This window comes from Diadema antillarum, unplaced genomic scaffold (genome assembly GCF_040938485.1).
Source record: "Diadema antillarum isolate AM-2024a unplaced genomic scaffold, OU_Dant_1.0 seq00001069_RagTag, whole genome shotgun sequence".
Lineage (NCBI taxonomy): Eukaryota > Metazoa > Echinodermata > Echinoidea > Diadematoida > Diadematidae > Diadema > Diadema antillarum.
This window is the reverse complement of record NW_027271894.1, coordinates 30,374-54,672: the sequence shown is the minus strand read 5'-3', so window position 1 is coordinate 54,672 and position 24,299 is coordinate 30,374. Positions and strand designations below refer to the sequence as shown.

The 24,299-nt window shown below is 39.6% G+C and overlaps 1 protein-coding gene across 1 annotated transcript; it reads left to right on the top strand.

Annotated features, from left to right (window-relative positions):
* The first annotated feature begins 263 nt into the window (after window positions 1-263).
* LOC139743320 (monocarboxylate transporter 2-like) lies at window positions 264-20,492 on the top strand. Its single transcript, XM_071653810.1, has 3 exons — window positions 264-300; window positions 15,315-15,455; window positions 20,248-20,492. Exons 1-3 carry the CDS (start codon window positions 264-266, stop codon window positions 20,490-20,492), a joined length of 423 nt encoding a protein of 140 aa, XP_071509911.1.
* The last annotated feature ends 3,807 nt before the right edge of the window (window positions 20,493-24,299 follow it).

Sequence of the window (24,299 nt, the reverse complement as noted above, 5' to 3'; positions counted from 1 at the left end):
ATCTTAGGTTCCTCCCATCTAATTGTTATTCCATCGAATCAGACACGTTGTTAAAAGCCAAAATGATGATCACGCGCGCAAATATGCCCTGAATGCGCGCTCCTCCACACACCCCCTGTAATATAACGCAAGAGCTCCGTGCGCACACTATGCGGTCTTTGATTACAACCCTTCATCTACGCACGCGAAGAGCTCACATAAAATGACAAAATTCCCCGAAGATCGCCTTTATTTTTTTTTTTCCTCTGAATTCTACGGATACCATGACAAGACTCAACCGCTTCTCGGTTACCAAAGACGGTAAGCATCGTTACGCGTTGTGGCCGAGAAAAAACTCTCTAATGCGTGATATACCATTAAAGCCCAAACAAAGTTCTGGTACGCCTGCAAAAGTTGTCAAATTTCGCTCCCAAATGTGAACGTATGCTTAGGAAATGTGCAGGATAACGGTGTTATAACAAGATATTCGATGGGTAACGACGAAAATGCGAAATATTAACCAAAAAGGTTCAGTCTCAGTACCAAAGAGATTGCTCAGTATGGTAGGTGTGCAATCCACCGACCGGGTGCATAATGACCGACCGCGCATTATAATGGCATTGCGCGTACAGAAAGAAAATGTACGCATGGGACTACGCGCAACGGTGTTCGATTCTTCACTGGGCTATACGCTACCGAGTAAAATGAGGCGAAAACAAATAAGTATTCCCTCTAAATTAACGAAATTTAGCAAAATCGAATATGATTTATCGTGTAACTACATATAAACTAGGCCGGCAGTGGCCTACCTTTGCTGACTCGTTGTTAGATGTAGAGTATCCTTCCGTAATAAATTTGACGATTTTGACCGCAAAATTGTCACCGCCGCTTGTACGATCGTGCACACACGTTACACATACACATTGACATAATTATTTTGTCGCCCGCTACGACCGTACGAGTTGAAGCAGAAACGAGAAATGAACGTGAAAAAACAAACCGACTCATCTAATTTATTTCAATTACGATGAAAAGTTTCCTAATGAAAATCAATTCAAATTCATCAAACAGTCCTTCAAAAGTAATATCGAAGGATTCAAAATATATTCAAATATTATTGGGGAAAAAATGACGGCTAGAAAAAAACAGCGGCCTGTCGAAAAAAACGCATTTAAGTGCCCTTTATACGTATTGTCAGGGTGGTCGGTTGAAATGAGCAGGGCAACTGAGTGCGGAAAAAATGAGACCCCACGCGTTCGAAGCCGCCATCTAGAGCGCGTACCTCAGATCGCATTTTCAGTGCGCACTTGTGAATCCGGAGTATTTTCTCCACACGTGAGTAAAATTTCAGGCAAATTGTGAGATTTTTCACGTTTCTATTGATAGAAAAACGTTAGGTGGCCGGTATTATGAACACCCAACCATACTTACCCGAACGCAGTCAGGCTAAACTCGGACTCGGGGATAACTCGGCTTCGCTTTGACGGCGGGATGAGTTGTAATGGTTGTCCCTCTGATTGTACAGTGTTGTCCTCTTATGGGAGCGGCCTGTATGAACTAGCGCTTCGTGTTCTGGCTACTCGCAGTAATGGTCCGAGTTGTTACAACGCGCGCATCAAAAACCTCTTTTGCGCGCATGCAAAATTACTCAGTAGTGTGCGCCTATCAAGCACCTCTAAAACAATCAAAGGCGCTTGATAAACAACAACAAAAACTCCAAAGACCGCGCGTCTCAGCAACTGAGGACCGCGCGCTGTCATTTTTGTTTTGTTTGTACAGGATTACGTTAGCATGCACTTTCCTGTCCATTCAGTTAGGCCTCATTTGGTATTATGCAGTGGCCAGTAGAATGTGGCGATCACGAACTGCGTGTGATTTGTCTGAAGTAGGGTCGAATTTTTCCCGAGACCGAGTTAGTCTGGAGCCTTCTGGAATAAAAGTCGGTTTTCCTACTATTATTATTTTTCTCAAAATACTCCAAACCGACTCATCATTCCGGCAAACCGCGTCAGCCAGGTAAGTTTCTTAGTGGACTCTTTCGATATATTGCAAGAAAAAATGAAATGGTGTTAGACGGGTTCTCAAGCACTTGCTGAAACTTAGTTTTCACTTTAAACAATTTGTATGTTATAATGACTGCATATCTTCAAATAAATTGATCTCGTGTGTTGTTCCTCAAGGATCTGTTTTGGGTCCAACACTTTTTCTCATCTATATTAATGATTTGCCCAATTCAACTTCATATTTCAATTTTAGATTATTTGCCGATGATTCTAATCTTTTTCATACTTTCAATGCAAATGAGCACAATATAAACTTAGCAGATGTTAGTAAGAGTATAAAAGATGTGGTTGCATGGTGTAATTCAAACAAGCTAACAGTTAATATTAATAAATCTAAGTATATGATTTTCAAAAGCAGGCGTAGAAAAATTGAAATATTTGGTCAATTGTCAATTAACGAATCTGTTTTAGAGTCAGTTGATTCAATATCTTTTCTCGGAATCTGTATTGATGAAAACATAAATTGGAAGAAACACATCAATAATGTATGCACTGTTTTAAGCAAAAAAATAGGACTTTTGTACAGAATACGACACTTCGTCTCTAAACAAATACTGCTACTGTTATACAATGCTTTTATTCTACCTCACATAACCTACGGATTGGAGGTCTGGGGCGGAACAAACAAAACTTTCTTAAATCCTTTTCTAATTCTAGAAAAGAGAATGTCGAGAGTGATAACATTCCAAAGTTTCAGGCATCACTCAGCACCTTTATTGTATGAACTAAAATTATTGGATGTATTTAAGGAATATAGATACCTAATTGGAATATTTATCTAGGATCTAGTGAATGATAACCTACCTCATAAAGCATCGTATTATTTTTCTCATATTGACCATACATACGAAACAAGAAACAAAGAAATGTGCAATTTTAAACTAAAAAGTGTCAGAACAGAATTAGGGAAGCGATCAATAGCATATTCTGGTGTTAAAATATGGAACAATCTTTCAACTGAGTTACGTTATACATTCTCTCGTAAAAAATTTGGTAAAGTCTTCAAAAAGAATTTATTGCAAGATTACACATAATTGGATTAGATCTGTTTATTTTGTAATCCACGAAGCAAAAACTTCAATTCTAGTAATATAAGTAATGTATAAGTACACTTATCAAATTCAAAATGTTAATCTTGTACATAGTGTAAATATACTTATTTATAATGTAAATAATTTTCTTGTTGAATTTATATGTTCTTCTTCTGTATTCAAGGGCCAACGTCCACTAGCGTTGCTATTTGTTGGACCCTTTTACCAAATTTGTAAATATGTTTGTAGGCCTACTTTCATATTCATATTGTTGATAAGTTTGATTCTATACTTTCATGTCTTGTATTCCTATTAATTGTATTATTATTATTGTATCCTCAATGATTGTATAAATTATCTGTGATTGTAAACTTGAACTTAAATTTGGTAATAAATCATTCATTCATTCATATCGGAGTAGTTAATGACACTCTTTTGGTATCATTAAGTTTTCCATTAACTTTCATACTTAATTACAGGCTCAGAATACCGATTTGTAATTAACTCTGTGATTAAGTCCTCTCAGAGGTGTACGCGCATTGATACGCGCAAGCGCGTAAGACTTTCCCGCCAAAACGCTTGTTGTCATGGTAGTTAATAAACCCCTACTTAATTAAGCTCTCAGAATACCGATTCGCTAATTAAGTGCTAATCAGACACTTAATAAGCCCTCAGAATACGGCCCCAGCTGGTCTCAGCTCCAGCATGCAAGAAGCAGAGACTCCAACTCTCCCGTTTTCGACGGGAGATCTCCCGCCGAAAGCCCATTTTTGCAAAATCTCCTGTTCTCCCGTTTGAGATTTGATTTCTCCCGCCCTGGCTCTGTGTCTCCCGGTGGAAAGGATTTCTTACTTATTGCTATCGTATGTTGAAAAAATAAGCCTTAGATAGCACAAGAGAACATCTAGAACCCTAGGAACTTCGCGCTTCGCACACATCAACTTGGAGTCTCCCGTTTGCTAGGGGTTTCGGGCGGGATAATCTCCAGATCAGAAGGTGCTTGGGGTTGGAGTCTCTGAAGAAGAAAGATAATGTACCTCCTTGCCCTTGGTCTCTCCTCAATCCAAATGGAGCTCCTCTGTGGAAAAGAGAACAATGCATGTACAGTGTACATGTACCATAAAATATGCATGCGTACTCGAAACTGCTGGATTTCCATTCGCCCATGGACAGTGCTATGGTGTAAAGCCAAAAATGACCATCCAAAGTTTGTTCTTTACCGGTTTTCCATAGACGGCTTACCAGGGTGACCTTTATCACCTGGCTACCCATACTTTAATACTTTATGTTACGCAATTGCAGTACAGCTCAGTATGTTGTGTACTGCGTTCGCTACCACCGGTATGTCGTAAGAACAAACGGAAAGCTGAAGCGAAATCATCACTGGAAAATGGTGCTTAGGGCAATATTACGGTGAGTTCACTAATCATTTAGTTAGCATTTGGTTGTCATTACCATCAGTCAGGTTTCAAAATCTTCATTTCAGTACTAGAATACACCAAAAAGAATGATAATCTTCTTCTACACTTGCTATTACTGATATACTGCCACTGCCAGTGCACTGAAGGGACAGTTTGAAGTCGGTGCGGCTCCGTGCGCGGACGGACACGCAGCGGCCATGGAATCGAATGCAAACTGAATATCGAGCACGTAACGTACGCACGCAGTGATCACACGTGATCACTATATGTACAGTATGCGAGTCCATTCATCCTGTACAAATTGGCCAAGCTATCGAATTTTATCGAATCAAAGTCCACGCGCTTGCGCACTTCAAAATTCCAGCTAAACTTATGAATAATTCATGTCCCATAGCGTTTCCATGTACGAAAAAAATATTCGCCACCCGGGGAGGAAGTCTATTAAGACGGGCCTTAAAATTCGCCGCAGGGCAGCAGAGTTAACACAGGACACGTGACTGAAGTTAGAGCATTCAGTTTTGCGAAAGGGTATTCTTGATCTTTACCATCTACAGTACATTCAATGTCGCACTGTATTTTATACATTACTGTTTAAAATGATACACACATACCACAACGTGATGTTACAAAAAGCATTTCCCACTTTTGATCCTTCATAGTTCAAAAACTATACATTAGATAACACTGTCATTGATATGAGTAATAGCTGAATAGTGTACAATTTAGTTGAAGGTGAATTGAATATGAGAGCACGAATCAGTTTCGCTGAATCCATGATTAATTTTAAGTTAGGTTCCAGATTTTGGTCAAATTTGAACCCTTTGTACAAAATTGAACTTTACACACGCGTTTATCAACATGACATCAATAGGGAGCTTTAGATTTTAGACGCGCGGACGTTCAAAGGAAAAAAAAACATGTTCTGAGCTTGCGCAGTAGCGCGCGTAAAGTCAATCTATTTTTAGCTTGCGTCGCCTGAGTTGTTTACTACGCGTACTGGGCTATTTTCACGTCCGCACAGTTTGCGACGTAGAGAGCTTCTTCATGCACTGATCATATGGGGGCGCGATTTTATTTTTTATACGTTGCGTCCCAGCGTAATCTAAAGCTACTTTTCCACACGACGCAGGGAGAGGAGAACGTCCAGCGCAAGCGTCGGCTCAAACGTCCGCGCGTCAAAATCTAAAGCTCCCTAATGATGTGTATGTGAGCGTGGGCTTACAATGACTCTGAACAAGAGACATGAATACCTTGAATACCACCTTTTCAGAGCTCTGCTGACGAGGCTTCTGGATTCTTACTCCAAGGCACATGAATGCTTTATTAATGATTCATGATGGATTGCCCTGGGCACTGAGTGTCTGAATTCATGGTAAAGGGTGAAATGCATGCACATGAAAACACAAGCACATTTTATTTCATATGCTTGCATACACTACATTTCAGGATGAATAAAGACTAGCTGTGATAGTGGAATTTCTCATGAATATGTGATAGAGCATTCAAACCTTGGCCATTGTTCAGGACAAGGGCACCGGAAGCGGGGGGGGGGGGGGACTCGTTTTGCCCCCCCCCCCTCCGCCCCCGTGTCCCCTGTAAAAAATAATTTTATTAATCAATTATTTAAAGACCAAAATGAATAATAAAGGCATTTTTCTTGTCTAAAAGTTGTCAATTTCATAACTGAAAATGCGAAATTTTCGCCCCGAAAATTATAATACATTATAAAATGAGTTCAAGAATGTAGCCAATTGGAAGCGCTGAAATGAGTCACGTGTGCGTGCATCAATTTCTCACTAACATGCTCGGCCTGACGTCACAATATTTACACTAGCAGTACGCACTCAATCAGTTGTTACAAGTGCGTCGCGCGCTACTATACGCGCTGTCAATCCTGTAAACAACTTCTAGTTCGGGCTGCCGGCCGGCCTTTCTTGTGTGCATAAAGGCCACCGCACACTACACCTTCCGACTGGTCTTAAAGTCTTAAGCCAAGCTGGGTCTTAAGACCAGTCGTACGACCGGACACCGCACACTATACGACCCGACTATAAAGCGCGCGCAGTACGCACTGCGTGCGCTTGCATTTTACTGCATTGTGAATGGCTGAAAGCTCACGACTGGTCGTAGAAATTCAACATGTCAAATCTCTACGACTGGCGCTAAGACCCAGTCGTACGACTAGAAAATGGCAAGACTGTGACGTCACACTTCTAGTCTTAAGGTCTTAAGACCGGTGAATCGGGGCAAAATCGTGTAGTGTGCGGCGGGCTTAACATGTGTGGCGTACGTATACTCTTAAGCCCGCCGCACACTACACGATTTTGCCCCGATTCACCGGTCTTAAGACCTTAAGACTAGATGTGTGACGTCACAGTCTTGCCAGTTTCCAGTCGTACGACTGGGTCTTAGCGCCAGTCGTAGAGATTTGACATGTTGAATCTCTACGACCAGTCGTGAGCTTTCAGCCATTCACAATGCAGTAAAATCCAAGCGCACGCAGTGCGCACTGCGCGCGCTTTACAGTCGGGTCGTATAGTGTGCGGTGTCTGGTCGTACGACTGGTCTAAAGACCCAGCTTGGCTTAAGACTTTAAGACCAGTCGGATCGTGTAGTGTGCGGCGGGCTTTACACGTACAGTACTTATGTGCGGGATTTCCGAGTGCGACGTGCGTAAATGTTTGGGACGAACATCGACGAGTGCTACATGTAGCTGACTGGTATTGACCCACAAAGGTACGTGAAAAATGCTGTTTTCGACCCATTTTATAAAACAAATGATGCACAGGATTATTTCGTGGCGTTAGTGGAGATGCAGCTCACTCTCGGGTATACTAATGCACTCTATCCTGTGCATCATTTGTATACTAACAATATACATTATTATATCTATACACTAATGATAACTTATGAGTAAATTTAGTGTATACATGGCAGCCTCGCGTCCTCGAGTGTGCCCGCTGAAACATACCTTTAGTAAACCTTATATTTTTCCTTTTCTTCTCTGTTTCTAGCAGTATAACAATATTTTTTATTGCTCGAACAATTTAGACACATGGCAAAGTGAAAGTGGCTCGCTCGCTCTGCCCGTATATACTTATAGTAAAGTGAATAGTTTTCGTAAGTTATGATCATAATCCTTCGCAGTGATTTCTTTTACTATATTCAATTCCCTAGAAATTTAATTCAAAATGCTCTATAAGGGCGACTTTTATACTCTGTTTTTACAAAGAGTCCCCCCACACCCTACCCCGCTGGGTCGCTTCGCTCCCTCGCTGAGGATCTCACACCGTCACATAATGTACGCCCGTATGTTATAATCATTGTCCTTCGTACTGACTTTTTTCCCTATGTTTAATTCCCTAGAAATTTGCTTTTAAATGCTCTATAAACGCGACTTTTATACTCTGTTTTTACAAAAAGTCCCTACCGTGGGAGGGGGGATCCCACTCTCACACCCTCCCCGGCTCGGTCGCTTCGCTCCCTCGCCGAAGAGCTCACACCGTCACATCGTCGGCGTTTTCACGAACCGACGCTATTTCGTTTTTGAGCGAAAATGCAATTCTGAGAAAATCGCGTTTAAAGATCTCACAAGTTTTAGACAACGTTTTCAATGACTTTTCCTGTCTTGTGTGTGAAAATTTTGACAGGGTGAAGAGAGTGGAAGTTGTTCTTCCTATCCATAGTGTAATTTTAGTGTGAATTCAAAAAATTTACGATATTTCTGTCTTCAAACTCACTGCGTCGGTTCGTAAATCCATCGTTTCTTGCGCGCACCATAGGTTATGTACTTAAGCGCGGGTCTCACGAACCGACGTAAGTTGTATTACGCCGGTTCGTGAGACCCGCGCTGTAGGGCCTGTACAATAGGTAACGTGCAATACGCGTGTATTTACGAACCGTCGCTATTTCATTTTCGTATGTGTTTACATACAAATACTATTAGGGCTATACCTGCTTATCAACAATAACCTTATTAATTGAAATTAATTGTCATGTAATGATTGTTGTGATGATTACAATACATTTAGTGATAATTAAGATGATAAATACAAGCCAGTTTCTCTTAATTGTTCTAAAAAGAGTGTTGTCATTGTTTTCATCTTCATTTAGTACACGCATGTATTGTTATTATAGCTGTGGTTGATCGTTCCAAAGATTTCTTTGCCCCCCCTTTTTGTGGATATATTATTATTTAACACTTTTGCATTTGGACATCTATCATTTGGTAATACATGTACTCTGTATACTGTGTTTCATATTTTTTACTTTTTACTGTTTTTTTTAACTTAATTAACTTACTTTTTCATTTTTTCACATTATTTTTAATTCAAATTCAGTTCACTTCTTTCATAATACATTGTAATTATGAATGTTTGTTCTAAGATGAAGGATACCGCTAAATCTTGGGAAAAAGACGTGCCAGTCAGTAATAATTACTTGTATTTACTCATCTTTCATACTCATGCATGCACTCTGTTATTTCTTTCTCTGAAATAATATATTAATTTCTTTATTTCTTATTATTCCACATATTTGTGACATTTACTTTGTCACAATTTTTATCAGTGTCATTATTGTCATTTGGATCGCATGCGAATTCACTCATAATTCCTCATTTTCCATCTTTCTCTTTCCTGCTCAACAGATTCTATGATAGCTGCACCTGATCATATAAAAACATAAAACTCATCCTGCATGCACTCTTCGAAACTGATAAACTCCTAAAAATACATAAATATCAACACTATCAGAATTTCAAGCTTCATTTTAGATATATAATAATGGTCATGTTTTATTATGCCTTTTGCAGCAATATATTGAAGAGGTACATTATGTAATCGAAGAAACATAGGTCCTCAATAAAATATCAAATTTGAATTATTCAGAGATGAGTAATGACAATGGGAAGGATAACAATTGTGGAAGAGCTCCATAAATCAATACATATCTAATGGCAAATGGAGATTGAATCAAGATTCAAGAATATGTGTAATTCAAGTTCATTATTATATCAGTTCTTGTGTGTTCACAAAAAGAGGAACACAGTTCGAACATGCACACCAAATCTTACATCGTACATATACAGCTATAGAGTGCGGACGGAACATATACAAGAGAAAGAATAACATTCTCAAATTAATATATCAAGCATAACTATGTATATGAACACACAAAGATGTTGCTGCATATGCATGAAGCTTGAGAGTGCTGCAACACCCATATGCTCAGATAAAAACTTGATGTATATCATACATAAGAGAAGAGGTACTGCATGTACATGTAGTTACACTATTCACAGGACAGTACAGAAAAAGCACGAGAGAGAGAGGGAAATGGGTGTCTAAAATAGGTCGATGTAAGGAGTGCCAAGCCAATTAAGTCTCTAATAGAAGTCATACATATATAAGGAAACAAATTAATCACAACATAAATGATCATGCTCATGTTAACCAATAATTAGCATCTAAAAATGTGTGTAGAAAGCCCATAATATCAGCCTTTCGCCCCGTAGGCTTGTTACATATGAGAAAAGAGAAATTTTGGCCGACCCCCCCCCTCCCTGTGAATCCTTAATCCACCAGTACTATAAACACATTCTGAGAATGTGTTTTAGTACATGTACTAGCAAATTCACAAGAGGGGTGGGGAAATTCAGCCAAAATTGTGTGTGGCTAAAATAATTAAAAAGAAAGGTCATCAGCAAAACTACGGGGTGGATGCAGACGAATTTTCATGTGATGACTAAAAAAAATGCAGCTAAAGGAAAAAAAAAAGACGGCGGAGAGGGGCCAAGGCTAATTTGACTCCCCTCCCTCCCCCCCCCCCCCCCCCACCAAAAAAACAAACAAACAAACAAACAAACACCACTGTTTTACAGCACCTTTAAAGGACTCTTAATTTTTTGTTTGTTAAAAACAAACGTCTCGAAGTAAAGAATTCCATATTGTAGGCGAAATGTAGACCGATACAGTGTATAAAGTGTACATCCCAAGCTATTAAAGAAAAAAAAAACAGATTATGAATATCATTTAAAGTAAGAATTTCAGTGTGTTTAATCATCTTTAGTTGAGTTGCAAATGACATGTACATATTTAATAAGAGCAGTAAAGTTCGAAGCGCCCCCAAGCCCTTCTATACTTAATTATTCATGTGTAAAGGTAGCGCCAGGGCACTCCGGTGGTCTAGTGGTTATGACGCTGGTCTAGTAATCCAGAGGTCGTGGGTTCGAATCCTGCTTGGGCTGCCTGTGATTTTTTTTTTCCCAGCAGCCTACAAACTGCACACTGCAGTTGCGTGCGTTACTACGGATGGAGACAAATGAATAATCTATTATTTTAATATACAATGTTTGACATCCTTATTGCAATCACTTTCTTTAATTGTAAATTTAGAGACATAATGAATTATTATTAAAAGAAATCAAATTTCTGTATTTTGTTGTGAGTTTGCATGGGAACATACACGTATCATAATTTACAATTTTAGTGAGATAAAGAACATCTTATAACAGAACTGTCTAGTGATGGTTGAATAATTATGTTAATTTGTTTTAAGTCCTATCAGTTACATGGAGTGCATGTTCCCATGTTTATAAGAATCATACGTGACACATTCAAGGTGGGTTGAAGACAACAAAATAATAAATAAAAGAATAAAGGAGAATAGAACTTAATCTGATTACAGCATCATCTAAATATTGCCAATGTGCACTTAGAAATCTATCAAGATTGATCACAAGGTTATGATTACCACACAAAACATTCAAGATTAATTATCATGAAATACATACCAATGAACACTTAAAAAAAAAATCTAACATTCCATATCCACATGAAGCTTTCCTTGATATAAATGTCTCTCTGTAGTGTTATTAAAGTGTAGCAAAATTGTAATTACGACATCACAGAATGGAATGCATTGTTTTCACCTTCAATCTTAGGATCTCCTTTCATGTTTCCACTTTACAATCACATTTCACTGTAGATATACCGTCCTTATGTTGTCGCCCTTCATCCCAATTTCTCCCTTCTATCCTATCTGTAGATTGTCTTCTTTCCAAAGCCATTGTATTCACATTCCTTGATGATCAGCACGATGCTGTACTTTTTTCTTCTTCTCTGAAACAGTCCAGCTCTTCTCTACTGCATGGCATCAGTCATCTGAAAGAAAAGACAGAAATTAAGAACTTTCGATTAAAATCAAACATCATGATACAAGATACAACTTTCATTTTGAGAAAAAGAAATCAGCCAGCTAAACTGTAGTTGAAATTATTTTGCTCTATTTATATCAAACATAAAACAAAACGGTATACAGGATCAAAGAATGTCAAAAAATACTGCTGTTCGTCTTTGATGCATATTCAAATTGTCTCGCCTTTTACATATTTTAATGATGCAAGATCTTATGTCTAGCACTTAGTAAGTCTCATGTAGAATTTAAATTATTATTCACATGAATAAATCTGCATGTCCTTGTAAACAAGGCATTGCTTTGAAAAAGCTGAATATTACTAATTGCATTTGGGAAACAGTCTACGACAATCAAACTTGTTTATTATCAGAGACTTTAACATCTTAATTAGACCTAGACTCTACATTACCATTGTATTCACATCCGTTGGTGATGTACACGACCCTGTACTTTTCCTTTTCTTTTCTGAGACAGTCCAGTTCTTCGCTACTACATGGCACCAGTCATCTGAAAGAAAAGAAAGAAATTAAGAACTTTTGATTAAAATCAAACATCATGGCACAAGATACAACTTTAATTTTGAGAAGAAAAAAAAATCAGCCAACAAAACTGAAGTTGATATTATTTTGCTCTATTTATATTACACATAAAACAAAATGGTAGGCCTATGCAGGATCAAAGAATGTCAAAAAATGCTGCTGTTCGTATTTGATGCATATTCAAATTGTCTCGTCATTTACACATTTTACTGATGCAAGATATTATGTTTAGCACTTAGTATGTCTCATGTAGAAATTGAATTATCATTCACATGAATATACAATGTAAATCTACATGTATTTGTAAACAAGGCATTGCATTGAAATAGCTGAATATTACTACATGTACCTGCATTTGGGAAACAGTCTATGACAATCAAACCTGTTTCTTATCAGAGACTGTAACATCTTAATTAGACCTAGACTCTACATTATCATTCAGCTTTTAAAGGTATTAACCATTCACCTATAAAACACTGGCATTGTCATGTGCATCATATTTCTTTGATACTGCACATATTTTCATGAAGTCTGCACAAGAATGCAAATGAAACACGTCTGCTGTTTGGTATTTATGAAAAAAAAAACACTAACCCGGAAGTCCTTGGCCTTAGGAATAACACGTGGCGAGTTAGTAGGAATTGACGTTAAAATAGAATAAGAATAGATCTACTAAATAGGCCTTTGCCTCATGAATGTCTGGTCTAATTATAGACTAAGTGAAGTCTAGACCTTTCACTTTTAAGTTACCAGTGGTTCACAAAATTTATATTATAGATCTAGACTACATCTAGATCTAGACATCTAATACTATTAGATCTTGGCAACTTTTGTCTTTGTGACACGAAATTAACACGTCACGGATGATATTGCGGCGATATCCAACAGGATGACAGTACCACTATTACTGAATCAGTAAGTTGACATAGATAACTAACATCAACTTGTTAACGTACGTTAGAGATGGCACCATATACAATAACCGGTGACACGGACACTGACAGATCTAACGACTACGTTTAGACTAACGTTAAAGAGTTAGACTCGCCATCTCAGTAAGTCGGCCAAAGACAAAGTCAATACAGGGCTAAGTCAGTGTTACTGTTATGTTAGGCCTAACAAATGTTAAAGGTTACTCGGTTAGGTTAGGTTAAAAAGGGTTAAAAAGGGTTAAATCAGTCGAGGGACATTTCTTAGAAGTCCTTCGATTCCAAGAATAAAAAGGGTGAAAGAACAAAGGGAAAAAAGGAAAGAAGAAAGGACAAAAGATTATGTATGGCTGCTGTGGAAATCGACAGCGCTACTGTATCACTATTAATCACGCGTAAATATGTAGGCCTAAACGCCATTTGGTTGGGCCGCATTCACAAGTTTTAGGGAAAAAAAGACCCACCGCTGTGCTTCAAAGGTACTCCACTCGAACTAACGTTAGACATAATGTCACATATCTACACACAGTACGGTACTAGGGCTGAATTCACAAGTATACTATATTGACACTGCACTGTACAGGAAAGCCACCTAATCTGTAGAGTACTACTCGTAGTGTTTAGGTAGTATCACTAGACCACATACTGTCATAGATGACATCTACACCAACGCTGCACACTGGCACTGGTCCGACGGTCCCTGACCAGGAAAAATCACTGTTGGACACTGACCAGTAACTTTTTCAGGAATGGACCAGTAAAAATTGGGGGGAAAAATGGGTGGACTCTACCTACTATTACCACTAGTCTAGATGTAGATCTAGAGCTACACTATAGACTCTGTGTTAATTTGACTTGGTCTTAGACTTCAGCTGATCTTAGTTTAATTTAGTAACTGTCATTACAAGTAAAGTCTTAACTTAGACTTAATAGTTAAACTTGAAAGTTAAAGTCTAACATGTCTAACTTTATTCTTTACTCTTCCTTTGAGTTTTACTTTTAGACTTTTTACTTCTTTTTTCAGTTTAGTAGGCCTACTTTGTCAATCTCATGATTTCATTTTCAACTCAAGTCAAGGCATAGCCATGAGTGTCTTCGAGACTTTGACATCTTGCATGTCTTGCACACAGACGTTACTACTACAGTACTCAGTAGTCTCAGAAGTAACGACATAAGTTGAAAAGAAACTAAAAATAATATGATTTGGGATCTAATTGAAATTGGATGGCGTTTACAGACTAGGCTTCATAAGCATCACGCGATTGAATACATGGGACTACACTCTACCGCAATTAATGGTTATGGTAGTCCAACTGAAACTGTTATTTTGAGCATGATTTTAATAGGATTATAGCTTACCATTCACTTCACTCGTGGACAGTGGGCTGGCTTAGGTCGTCATTCATCTTTCAGAAGGTTTGGTTCTCACTCTGAGATCTGGATAAGGGCCAAAACCTAATTCTAGGCCAGTAAGTTGAACAAAGCTCAAAATAATGCAACTGCGACGGTTCGTAAAACCCGCATTGCTCTTCACCCTAGCAATTCGGGTTTCACGAACCGGCGTACCTTTCCTGCGTCGGTTCGTGAAACTCCTTTTTCTCAATTTCTCGATATTTCGAGTACCGTCGTTTTTTTCTTTCTTTGATAAAATTAAGAATAATTAATTTTGTGATCTAAAATCTTGGGATTTGGTAGAGTTCTGAAAGCACTTTCATTTGGTACCAATATCTCGATTTTGAAAATTTTGACCAAAATCGAAATAGCGTCGGTTCGTGAAAACACCGACGACATAATGTACCCCCGTATGTTATGATCATAGTCCTTCCAACTGATTTTTTCAATATGTTAATTCCCCAGAAAATTGCTTTTAAATGCTCTATAAACGCGACTTTTGTACTCTGTTTTTACAAAAAGTCCCTATTATAATATGTATTACATTATAATAATGAAAAAATTGTAGGTATTATCGATGAAAAAAAAAGAATATTAACATAAAATAATGTTTAATACAGCACTCACCACCTGTAGTTGGTAGGTCGTGACGATGATGAGAGTTATGAGACGTGAAAATATCACACATTTGTTTATTTTGTTCTTTATGATGAAAACAACAACTTCGAATCGCTTTTCTCCCCTATTTCATACCTCCCCTCAGCGCCATTTGCGTCATACCTCGTCAAGCGGACTTCCCCTCGAAAGGCGGCGTTCCTTGGTGCCATCTCCTGCAGCGTCGGACTGGTCTCGGCATCTTTTTCAAAGAGTGAGATGGCTCTAGGTTTCTCCATGGCCTTCCTAGGTGAGTATATACTTTAGGTTCTGAAAAGGTTGTTTTGTAGGGTCTGCTTGGTTGCCCGGTCTTTACCCAAACTTAACTGAACTGAGCACATAAATCTCAAAGAGCCCCCGCAGGGCTTGACCAATATGAAGACAGTGGCGTATCTAGGGAAAACGGCGCCCGGGGCAAGCGCGAAAATTGCGGCCCTAATTTCTGAAAAAGTGTTCAACCCCAACCCCATCCCGGTAGGGTCTTTAAAAAAGTCCACATGATATGCATTTTCAAGGTGTCTTTTGAGGGTGATTTAAATGTAATAAATTTTGATAAATTTTGGCGAGCGAGCACAGCGAGCGAGCAGAAAATTTGTGTGTTTCAGCTTAGAAAACATGGAATTCTTGTCATTTTTGGTTATCAAATCTTACAATTCTAATCAAGATATAGTGACGGCCTTATAGATAACGATTTATACCATCAAACTGAGGACTTGAAAAAATACTCTGAATTATACGAGCGAGTGAGCCGAAATTTGTATATTTCTGTTTAGGAAACATTGCACTTATCTCATCTCGTAGTTCGTTGTACTTGTAAATCATACAATGCTGGCACACTGTTATATGGTGGCTTGCCCTGTATATAAAATAACAGATCATGCGACCATACGTATTGAATCCAAAAGCTTGCTAAAACTTACCAATCAGTGTGAGCATTTTCTGAAGATGTTCGTGTATGGGAAGTACGGGATTTTCTTCAATATATGGTTGATAATTCAAGTGATTATTAACATTATGATATAATGGCTGGTCCTGCTGGATTTATGAATGGTGATATACAGTTGGCAGCAAAATTATTCAACCCTTCTCTTGCATTTTGGACACTCTGGCATAATGAATTACATTATAACTGCAGATTATTACTAAATCATACAAGTGGTGATCACATAGTTTGTTACAAGTAAATAACAGATCAGTAGCCTTTGATTTGCATATAGTTACAAACTTTGATCATTCATGCATAAAGAGATATGGTCCAGTGAGCACATTTATGGTCATTTTCAGTCCTTTCGGTGATCAATGAAGCGTAACGTGAAATGCTTCGTTGAACATGGTTTGTTCACTCAATGTTTTGACAGGTGACACAATATGACTAAATTTGATCTATGATTCTTAATATTTCAATTGGTATTTTTCATTGTACAAAAATATTTAAATGAACTAATTTCTAGTGAAAGTTGCCACCATAGAGTTTGTACAGAGGTTTAGCCATGATATTAACTAGAAGCACTCGCAATCGAACACATGTATCACCCGAACCCGTCTCCCATACTCCAACTGGATTACTTTTTAGGCCAGAATTTTGTATGATATGGCAACTGTTGCAGGATACAATAAAATCCAAATAGGTGTAGGTGTATAGATTTGACTATGATACATTTACATACCAAGTTTGAAAAAAATCGGTCAAGAAACAAGGCAGGGTCGCACAAACAAGCAGACCCTGTAAAATTTACCTTTTCATGTATAAAGACGGAACAAGCAAGGGTGCCACCACCAAAAACAATATGGGCATCTTCATTTCACTATAATGCACCTTTTTTGCCAAATTTGAAGAAAATCTTATAAGAAATGTGGCTGATAGAGCACAGACAAGAAATGAGCATTGGCATCCAAAGTCGGAACACTGAGGGCGCCGTCACCACAAACTGTTTTGTCCTTCATGTAGAATGATCACCCATACTCCTCCCTATAGCAAGTCTGAATAAATCTGTTGGGTAAGTAACAATCAAGTTATTACATTTAATAAGCACTTTTGCAAATTTTGACATGATCAAAATGACCTTTGACCCTGTAAAAGGTGGAACAGTGAGGGCAGCATTATCAATAGGTATAGATGTATAGATTTGACTATCATATTTACATACCATATTTGAAAAAAAAAATTGGTCAAGAAACAAGGCCAGCGTCACACACACAAGCAGACCCTTTAAAAGTTACCTTTTCATGTATAAAGACGGAACAAGCGAGGGCGCCATCACCAAAAACAATAGGCATCTTCGTCTTACCATAATACGCCTTCATGCCAAATTTGAAGATGATCGAAGAAAAACTGCAGCCAGTAGAGTGCTCCAAAGCAGACCCTATTGAATTTACCTTTTCATGTATAAAGACGGAACAAGCGAGGGCGCCATCACCAAAAACGATAGGCCTCTTTATCTTAAAGGGGAAGGCTAGTAACTGATCAGTGGGAATCAGTGGAAACGCTGGGAGATGATTCTTCCAATCCTTATGGGATTCATTCAAGAGCACATTATATATCTATTGTTGTGTGAAAATTATTTGCTTCAGAATGGTCTCATATTCAAGTAATGTGCAGTTTAATGTTTCCAGGTTAGCATGCCTGGTCAGTGACGGGGCATTAAGTTGCACATTACTTGAATATGAGACCGTTCTGAAGCAAATTATTTTCACACAACAATAGATATATTATGTACTCTTAAATGAATCCCACAAGAATTGGAACAATCATCCCCCAGCATTCGCACTGATTCCCACTGATCAGTTACTAGCCTTCCCCTTTAACATAATACACCTTCATGCCAAATTTGAAGATGATCGAAGAAGAACTGCAGCCAGTAGAGCGCTCACAGACCCTATTGAATTTACCTTTTCATGAATAAAGACGGAACAAGCGAGGGCGCCATCACCAAAAACAATAGGCGTCTTCGTCTTACCATAATACACCTTCATGCCAAATTTGAACATGATCGAAGAACTGCAGCCAGTAGAGCGCTCACAAGCAGACCCTATTGAATTTACCTTTTCATGTATAAAGACGGAACAAGCGAGGGCGCATCACCAAAAACAATAGGCGTCTTCTTCTTACCATAATACACCTTCATACCAAATTTGAAGAAGATCGAAGGAGAACTGCAGCCAGTAGAGCGCTCTCAAGCAGACCCTATTGAATTTACCTTTTCTTGAATAAAGACGGAACAAGCGAGGGCGTCATCAACAAAAACATAGGCGTCTTCGTCTTACCATAATACACCTTCATGCCAAATTTGAAGATGATCGGAGAAGAAACGCAGCCAGTAGAGCGCTCACAAGCAGACCCTATTGAATTTACCTTTTCATGTATAAAGACGGAACAAGCGAGGGCGCCATCACCAAGAACAATAGGCTTCTTCGTCTAACCATACACCTTCATGCCAAATTTGAAGATGATCGGAGAAGAAACGCAGCTGGTAGAGCGCTCACAAGGACATCTCTGCGGCGGCGGCGGCGGCGGCGGACGCGTCGCGACGAGGCCAAATCCATAGTATCCTCCGAACTCTGTTCGGGGGATACAATAATTCAAAGTTTAAGTCATGTCAAAATGAATATAACCCATTGAAATGCTAAGAGTTGCGCATAGAATGGCAAGATATTATTTAAAATTCCATAAAAACAAAATAAATTAATCGTGATCATCAGACCATAACGAGTCATGATTTAGTGATCACAGAAAGGTCTGAAATGACCATAATGTGCTCACTGGACCGTATCTCTTCATGCATGAATGATCAAAGTTTTAACTAGGCCTATATGCAAATCAAAGACTATTGATCGGGTAAGCATTTGTAATAAACTATCTGTTCACCACTTGTATGATTTAGTAAAATGTTATTCAAGTCCCTCGGATAGGACATAAAATGGAGGTCCCGTGTATGAGAGAGTAACAACTCATGCACGTAAAAGATCCCGCTTCATTCATTCATCGTAAAGAGCAGGGTGTTTAACCCGGTGAAGTGGTCCCACCTCAAATCCAACTGGACCCCATAGAAGACCAGCTTAACGTAGCTGAATATGGGCGATCCAGCCATCTTCTCAGATGGAAAATGAACGAACAAACAATTTGCCAGAGTGTCCATAATGCAAGGGGGTTGAATAATTCTGCTGCCCAACTGTATACTGACAAACTGGGGAAAAAAATCACAAAGCATAAGAGTTAGTGCAAGCGAGCGCAGCGAGTGAGCTCCTTTTATTTTTCACTTAGGTTGGCAAATAGTTATATCGTGTAATTCTCAATAATGATATGGTGGCTAATTGATAAAAGGCATATATAAGTTGAAGAGAGGCATATACAAGTTGTAGAGAGTCAAAATTCTTGTATTATTGCAAAGGAAACGCTGGAGTTTTCTTCAGTACATGTATTTGGTTGTGAATCACGTTTTTCCTCGATACGCCACTGCTAAAACTGCGCCCTTATATAGACCTTTTTTGTGATCGCCGCAAGGCAACATTACGTACCTTAAATATGGCAGAACTGCAGAAAAAAAGTGGAATAATTAAGCACCCTAAGTCGTCAACCATGAAACTTGTACTTTAGATTTCTCATAATTACATGTGTCGCCCCCTTGTGTCCAAAAATGTGTATTCAGCTATAAACATTGTGTATACTGATTTGTTGTTGTTCTTGTTGTTTTTAATGAGGAAATGTCTGTGATGACTTATGCGTGATTTGGAGGTAGTATATTGAATTGCTAATGAAGTAAATTGCAAACCTTTTTTTTTTCGTTTTTGGCGCCCCCAAGGAGTGGCGCCCGGGGCACGTGCCCTCCTTGCCCCCCCCCCCCCCCCCTAGAAACGCCACTGTATGAAGATCATGACAGCGGCGATTAAACGCCCTGGTATCTTTGACTTAGGCCTAATCATTTTTTACCAAAGACTTTCCTCTCTATGTTGTGTAATGGAGCTTGTGCAAGAAATCTGCACTGTATCATTAAAAAAAAAGTGATTTGTGCTAATGATCCCTGCCTTCATTTCTCGCTTCTCAGGTGTAGGAAACAACGTACTTGTGATTTGTACAACACTCGGCATCAACGAACACTTCTCGATCAGGTTCGGAATGATCAACACACTTGCAATCATGGGTTCACCAGTCGGTGCTTTCTTGCTACCAGTCGTGTCCGAGAAGTTGTTCGAATACTACGGACTGTGTGGCACCATCTTTATCCTGGCTTCCCTCTACATGAACACCTTTGCCTGCGCTCAGGCCCCTGACAAAATCTTCAGCTCCTGAGAAACGTGCCGATTTCAAGCAATTGCCCACTTCGGAATCCAACCACGGAGAAGTTAAAAACTATCCTGCAGAGGACATCGGATGTAACGGTGTACCACCCAAGAAATATCGACGGCGCAACTTCTTAGCTAGTACCTACCTCTGCCAAGCAACAAACTTGTCAGTCTTGTATCGATCACCGCTCTTCTCGCTGTTTATCATAGCAAACTTCTTCCTGCTGGCTGTATGGGTTGGATGGACGCTATTTCTCGTTCCTCACGCAGAGTACTTAGGAATGTCTCAGCCCAACGGATCGTATCTAGCGATGATCGGCGGAATTGGTGGGTGTTTCGGACTTGCCATTTCCTCACTGATGCTCTTCTTCAAGCCATACATCGGGGTCGATGCCGGTGCTGTCTCTAGTGTTATTTGCGCCGTGGTGTTCTTCCTTGATTACATTGACAGCAGTTTCCCCTTTCAGGCCGTCCATGCTTTCATCATCGGTTTCATCCTCTACAGTCAGAGTACCTTAATCGTCGTCGGTGTCAACGAGTATGCTGTTCCTCCAGAAGACTTCAACATGGGGCTTGGTCTCACATTAGTCGCATATGGAGCCGGGTCCCTTGCACGAAGCTTCATCACAGGTGAATAGTTACTCATTCTGCTTCTGACACAGTGTTGATGTGGATAGTATCTGTATACGTTTACAGAGATTGGTCCTCTCACAGTCGGGTATACCTTTATTTTAGAGTACACGTTTCGCTATATAGACATTCGACAAATTGAGTTATTTGACAAAATTTAGTAACTAGATACGAGGCCTTTATTCTTTGAAACCAAGCTTACAGAAAAAAAGAATAGTTTGTAGGAAACTAAGCAATTCGCCTGTGATTTGAAAGCATGAGAGCAATGGCTTCCAAACGCACTCACAACAAATTTAAAGGCGAATTCCGGTGCAATTGAAAGTTAGTCTGAAAAAAAGAGTAATATTTTCTTGGCACAAAAATGAATACTTGATCAAAACCGGATGAAAAATAAAATATTTATGACATTTTGAAGTTTCGCTAATTTCTGCAGGAAACATTTCACGAACAGTCAAAATGAAATGCACAGGGATGATGTCATTCCCTCATAGCTTGCCATATACTGTATGTACGATTCATTCACGCTCAATTACCCCCCAGTTTCAAATCCTGATATATCTAACTGATCATTATTCTGAAGTTACTCGACCAGGAATATCACTTTTACAATTGAATAACAGATACATTGGATTTTCACCATTTTTTTATTGTGTGTACGTGTGTGTGTACGTGTGTGTGTACGATCAATGCAAAATAGTGAGGTGATGACATCATCAGCTCACTCATTTGCATATTCATATCAACTGCATGAACTGTTCTGCAGAAATTAGCGAAACTTCATAAAATCATTACTTCGCCGATTATGCAATTTGGATCAAATTTTCGCCGTTGTACTCGTAGGATTTTACTCGTTCTTATCAGACTAACTTATAACTAGAATGAGATTCCTCTTTAATCTAAATTCCACAGCCCTTAGCATCATGCGTTACTCATGCAGACGTAATAATTGCCTTCGAGTTCGGAACAAGAGCATGTCAGTCAGTATGATTCTTTCCTCACTCGTCTGGCCAGATGGAAACTCAGCACTCTGTTTATATTACTCTTTCCGTTTCACCTCAGGTCTCCTCTTCGATGTTACGTCTGACTATCGTCTGGCCTTCGTCGTGTTTGGCATAGCAGAGGTGCTGATGTTCTTCTGCTTCTTAACCTATTCCTTCCTCACCAGATTCTCCGCTAAATACAAAACTTATAATCACATCGTCCCCAAAATGCAACAGCGCAGCTAAGAAATATTATTTTAAGGCCGTGTCACACCGTTCCGGGCAAGCTACGCGGGCTTGTGGCGAGGAGGTAGTTTCCAGCACGTAGAAGATTTTCAGCGGGCGATCAAGAATGTTTGCAATTTTCATTCATGCCTTGTCATACCGTACTGGGGAAGTTTTGCGGCTTGACTTGCGGGGAAACAAATTTACTCCCCGGAGCTCTCCGTAGTTGGTCCGCACCTGACAGTATCTAGCGCGTATAGTTGCCCGGAGGAGCTCACGCAAGTCCGATTTAACCGCAGCCAAGTTTTGAGCATGACCAAAACTTTTGAGTCGCGGGAATGCCCGTAGAGGTCCACGCAGAACGCCAGTAGGAGGCCCTTAGCGGCAGCACTTCCCAGGTAACTCCCACGCAGGTACTTCGCAGTCCCGTATGCAGCCAAGATAATGAAATTCTGTGGGATTTCAGCCATTCCATCAGAGGAATTCCTTCACTGAGTTGTCAGCCCCCACGCGACTGGTACAAAGGTCACACAGTATACTCGCAAGTGTAATTTAAGTAGAACGCGTCCAGCAAGTAAGACACATGCGCTGACTCGCTCAAATCCTTTTCCGCCCTCAGGAATGTCCGGTATGCTAGAAAATCCCTACACGTAACAAGCCCGAGTAGCTTGCCCGGAAAGGTGTGACAGAGCCTAAACACAGTTGCGGGTAAAAAAAAAAAAAAAATATGCGTGCGCACCTCCGGGCGACTACGGTTGAGATACATGCTAGGTAAGCCCGGCCTTTTCTCAGTGTAAACGCGAACTGGTCCAATTTAATGCGCGGCCAATTTTAGTCTGGCTTCCAAACCCTCTGCCCGTACTATTTCGCTATTCAGGATATTAACCCCCTCAACGTCGAAATTAGTATAGTTTAAGGTGGTTTTGTCCTGCAAAGGATTTTTCCTTCGGCAAAGGCCTTTGCCCGAACGGCGACTTCGTCGCCACGGAATCCAGTTGGCAAATTGTCTGAAAACCAGACTATACCAAATTGCGTTTGTACAAGCAGAACGCTACTACGACAAAATATTGAAAGGTTTGAATTAAAAGCGCGGCCGAGCCCGGCAGTGTAAACGGACAAAATTGCGGAGCCTGGCCTCGCAATTGAGGCTGGGCTCGGCCGCGACTCGGCCCAGCCCCGCACTGTAAACGGGGTCACGTCTCCATATGTCAGTGGTATCATCTAATTCATGGGGTAGTGTCTTCAGTGTTAACTCTGTCATTCCGGATGGCCCTGTCATCAATGTACTGCGGCATTTACTAGGTGCTCATTAGTACGGTACGCTTCTTGTGTATACGCTATGATAATTATGTCCACAGCTGTGTCAGCACATTATCACAGGATTCGAACTCTGTATGTTATATTGTAAAGGGGTGCATAGAGATGAATTTACTCTTTACACTTGTTATAAATTGTCAATATTATGTTGCATGTAAGTACACTGTTTGTGTGCCATCGTGTGTAAGATGTGTATAAGATTGTGTGTGTGTGTGTGTGTGTGTGTGTGTGTGTGTGATGCGCCTTGACATGCACTGCGTGGTGAATATTATATAGCTGTTTCTGACTTTTCTGAATCCTGCAGTCAACGGGAGTTTGGCGGATATTCATATTATTGGAGGGGGGGGGGGGTCGTCGTCTCTCTCTATACAGTTTACCAGCAACGATGAAATTACTTATTGTAAGTAGCATTGCGGTTACTGAACTGGTTACTGAACAGTAGAGATTTTATGGGTCAAGTGAACCGACCAAGCCAACGTGCTGAGATCATTAAAGACGTTATACATAACATCGGTCGCACCAAAACATTTTCATTTCGTTTTTGGTTTTGTTTGTCTTTATTATAATGCTTGCATTTTGTGCTTTTTAAAAATTTATAATGCATTTTTTTTTCAAGTACATAACGCACAATGTGCCTTTTTGTCGACGTCTCAGTCAATGTA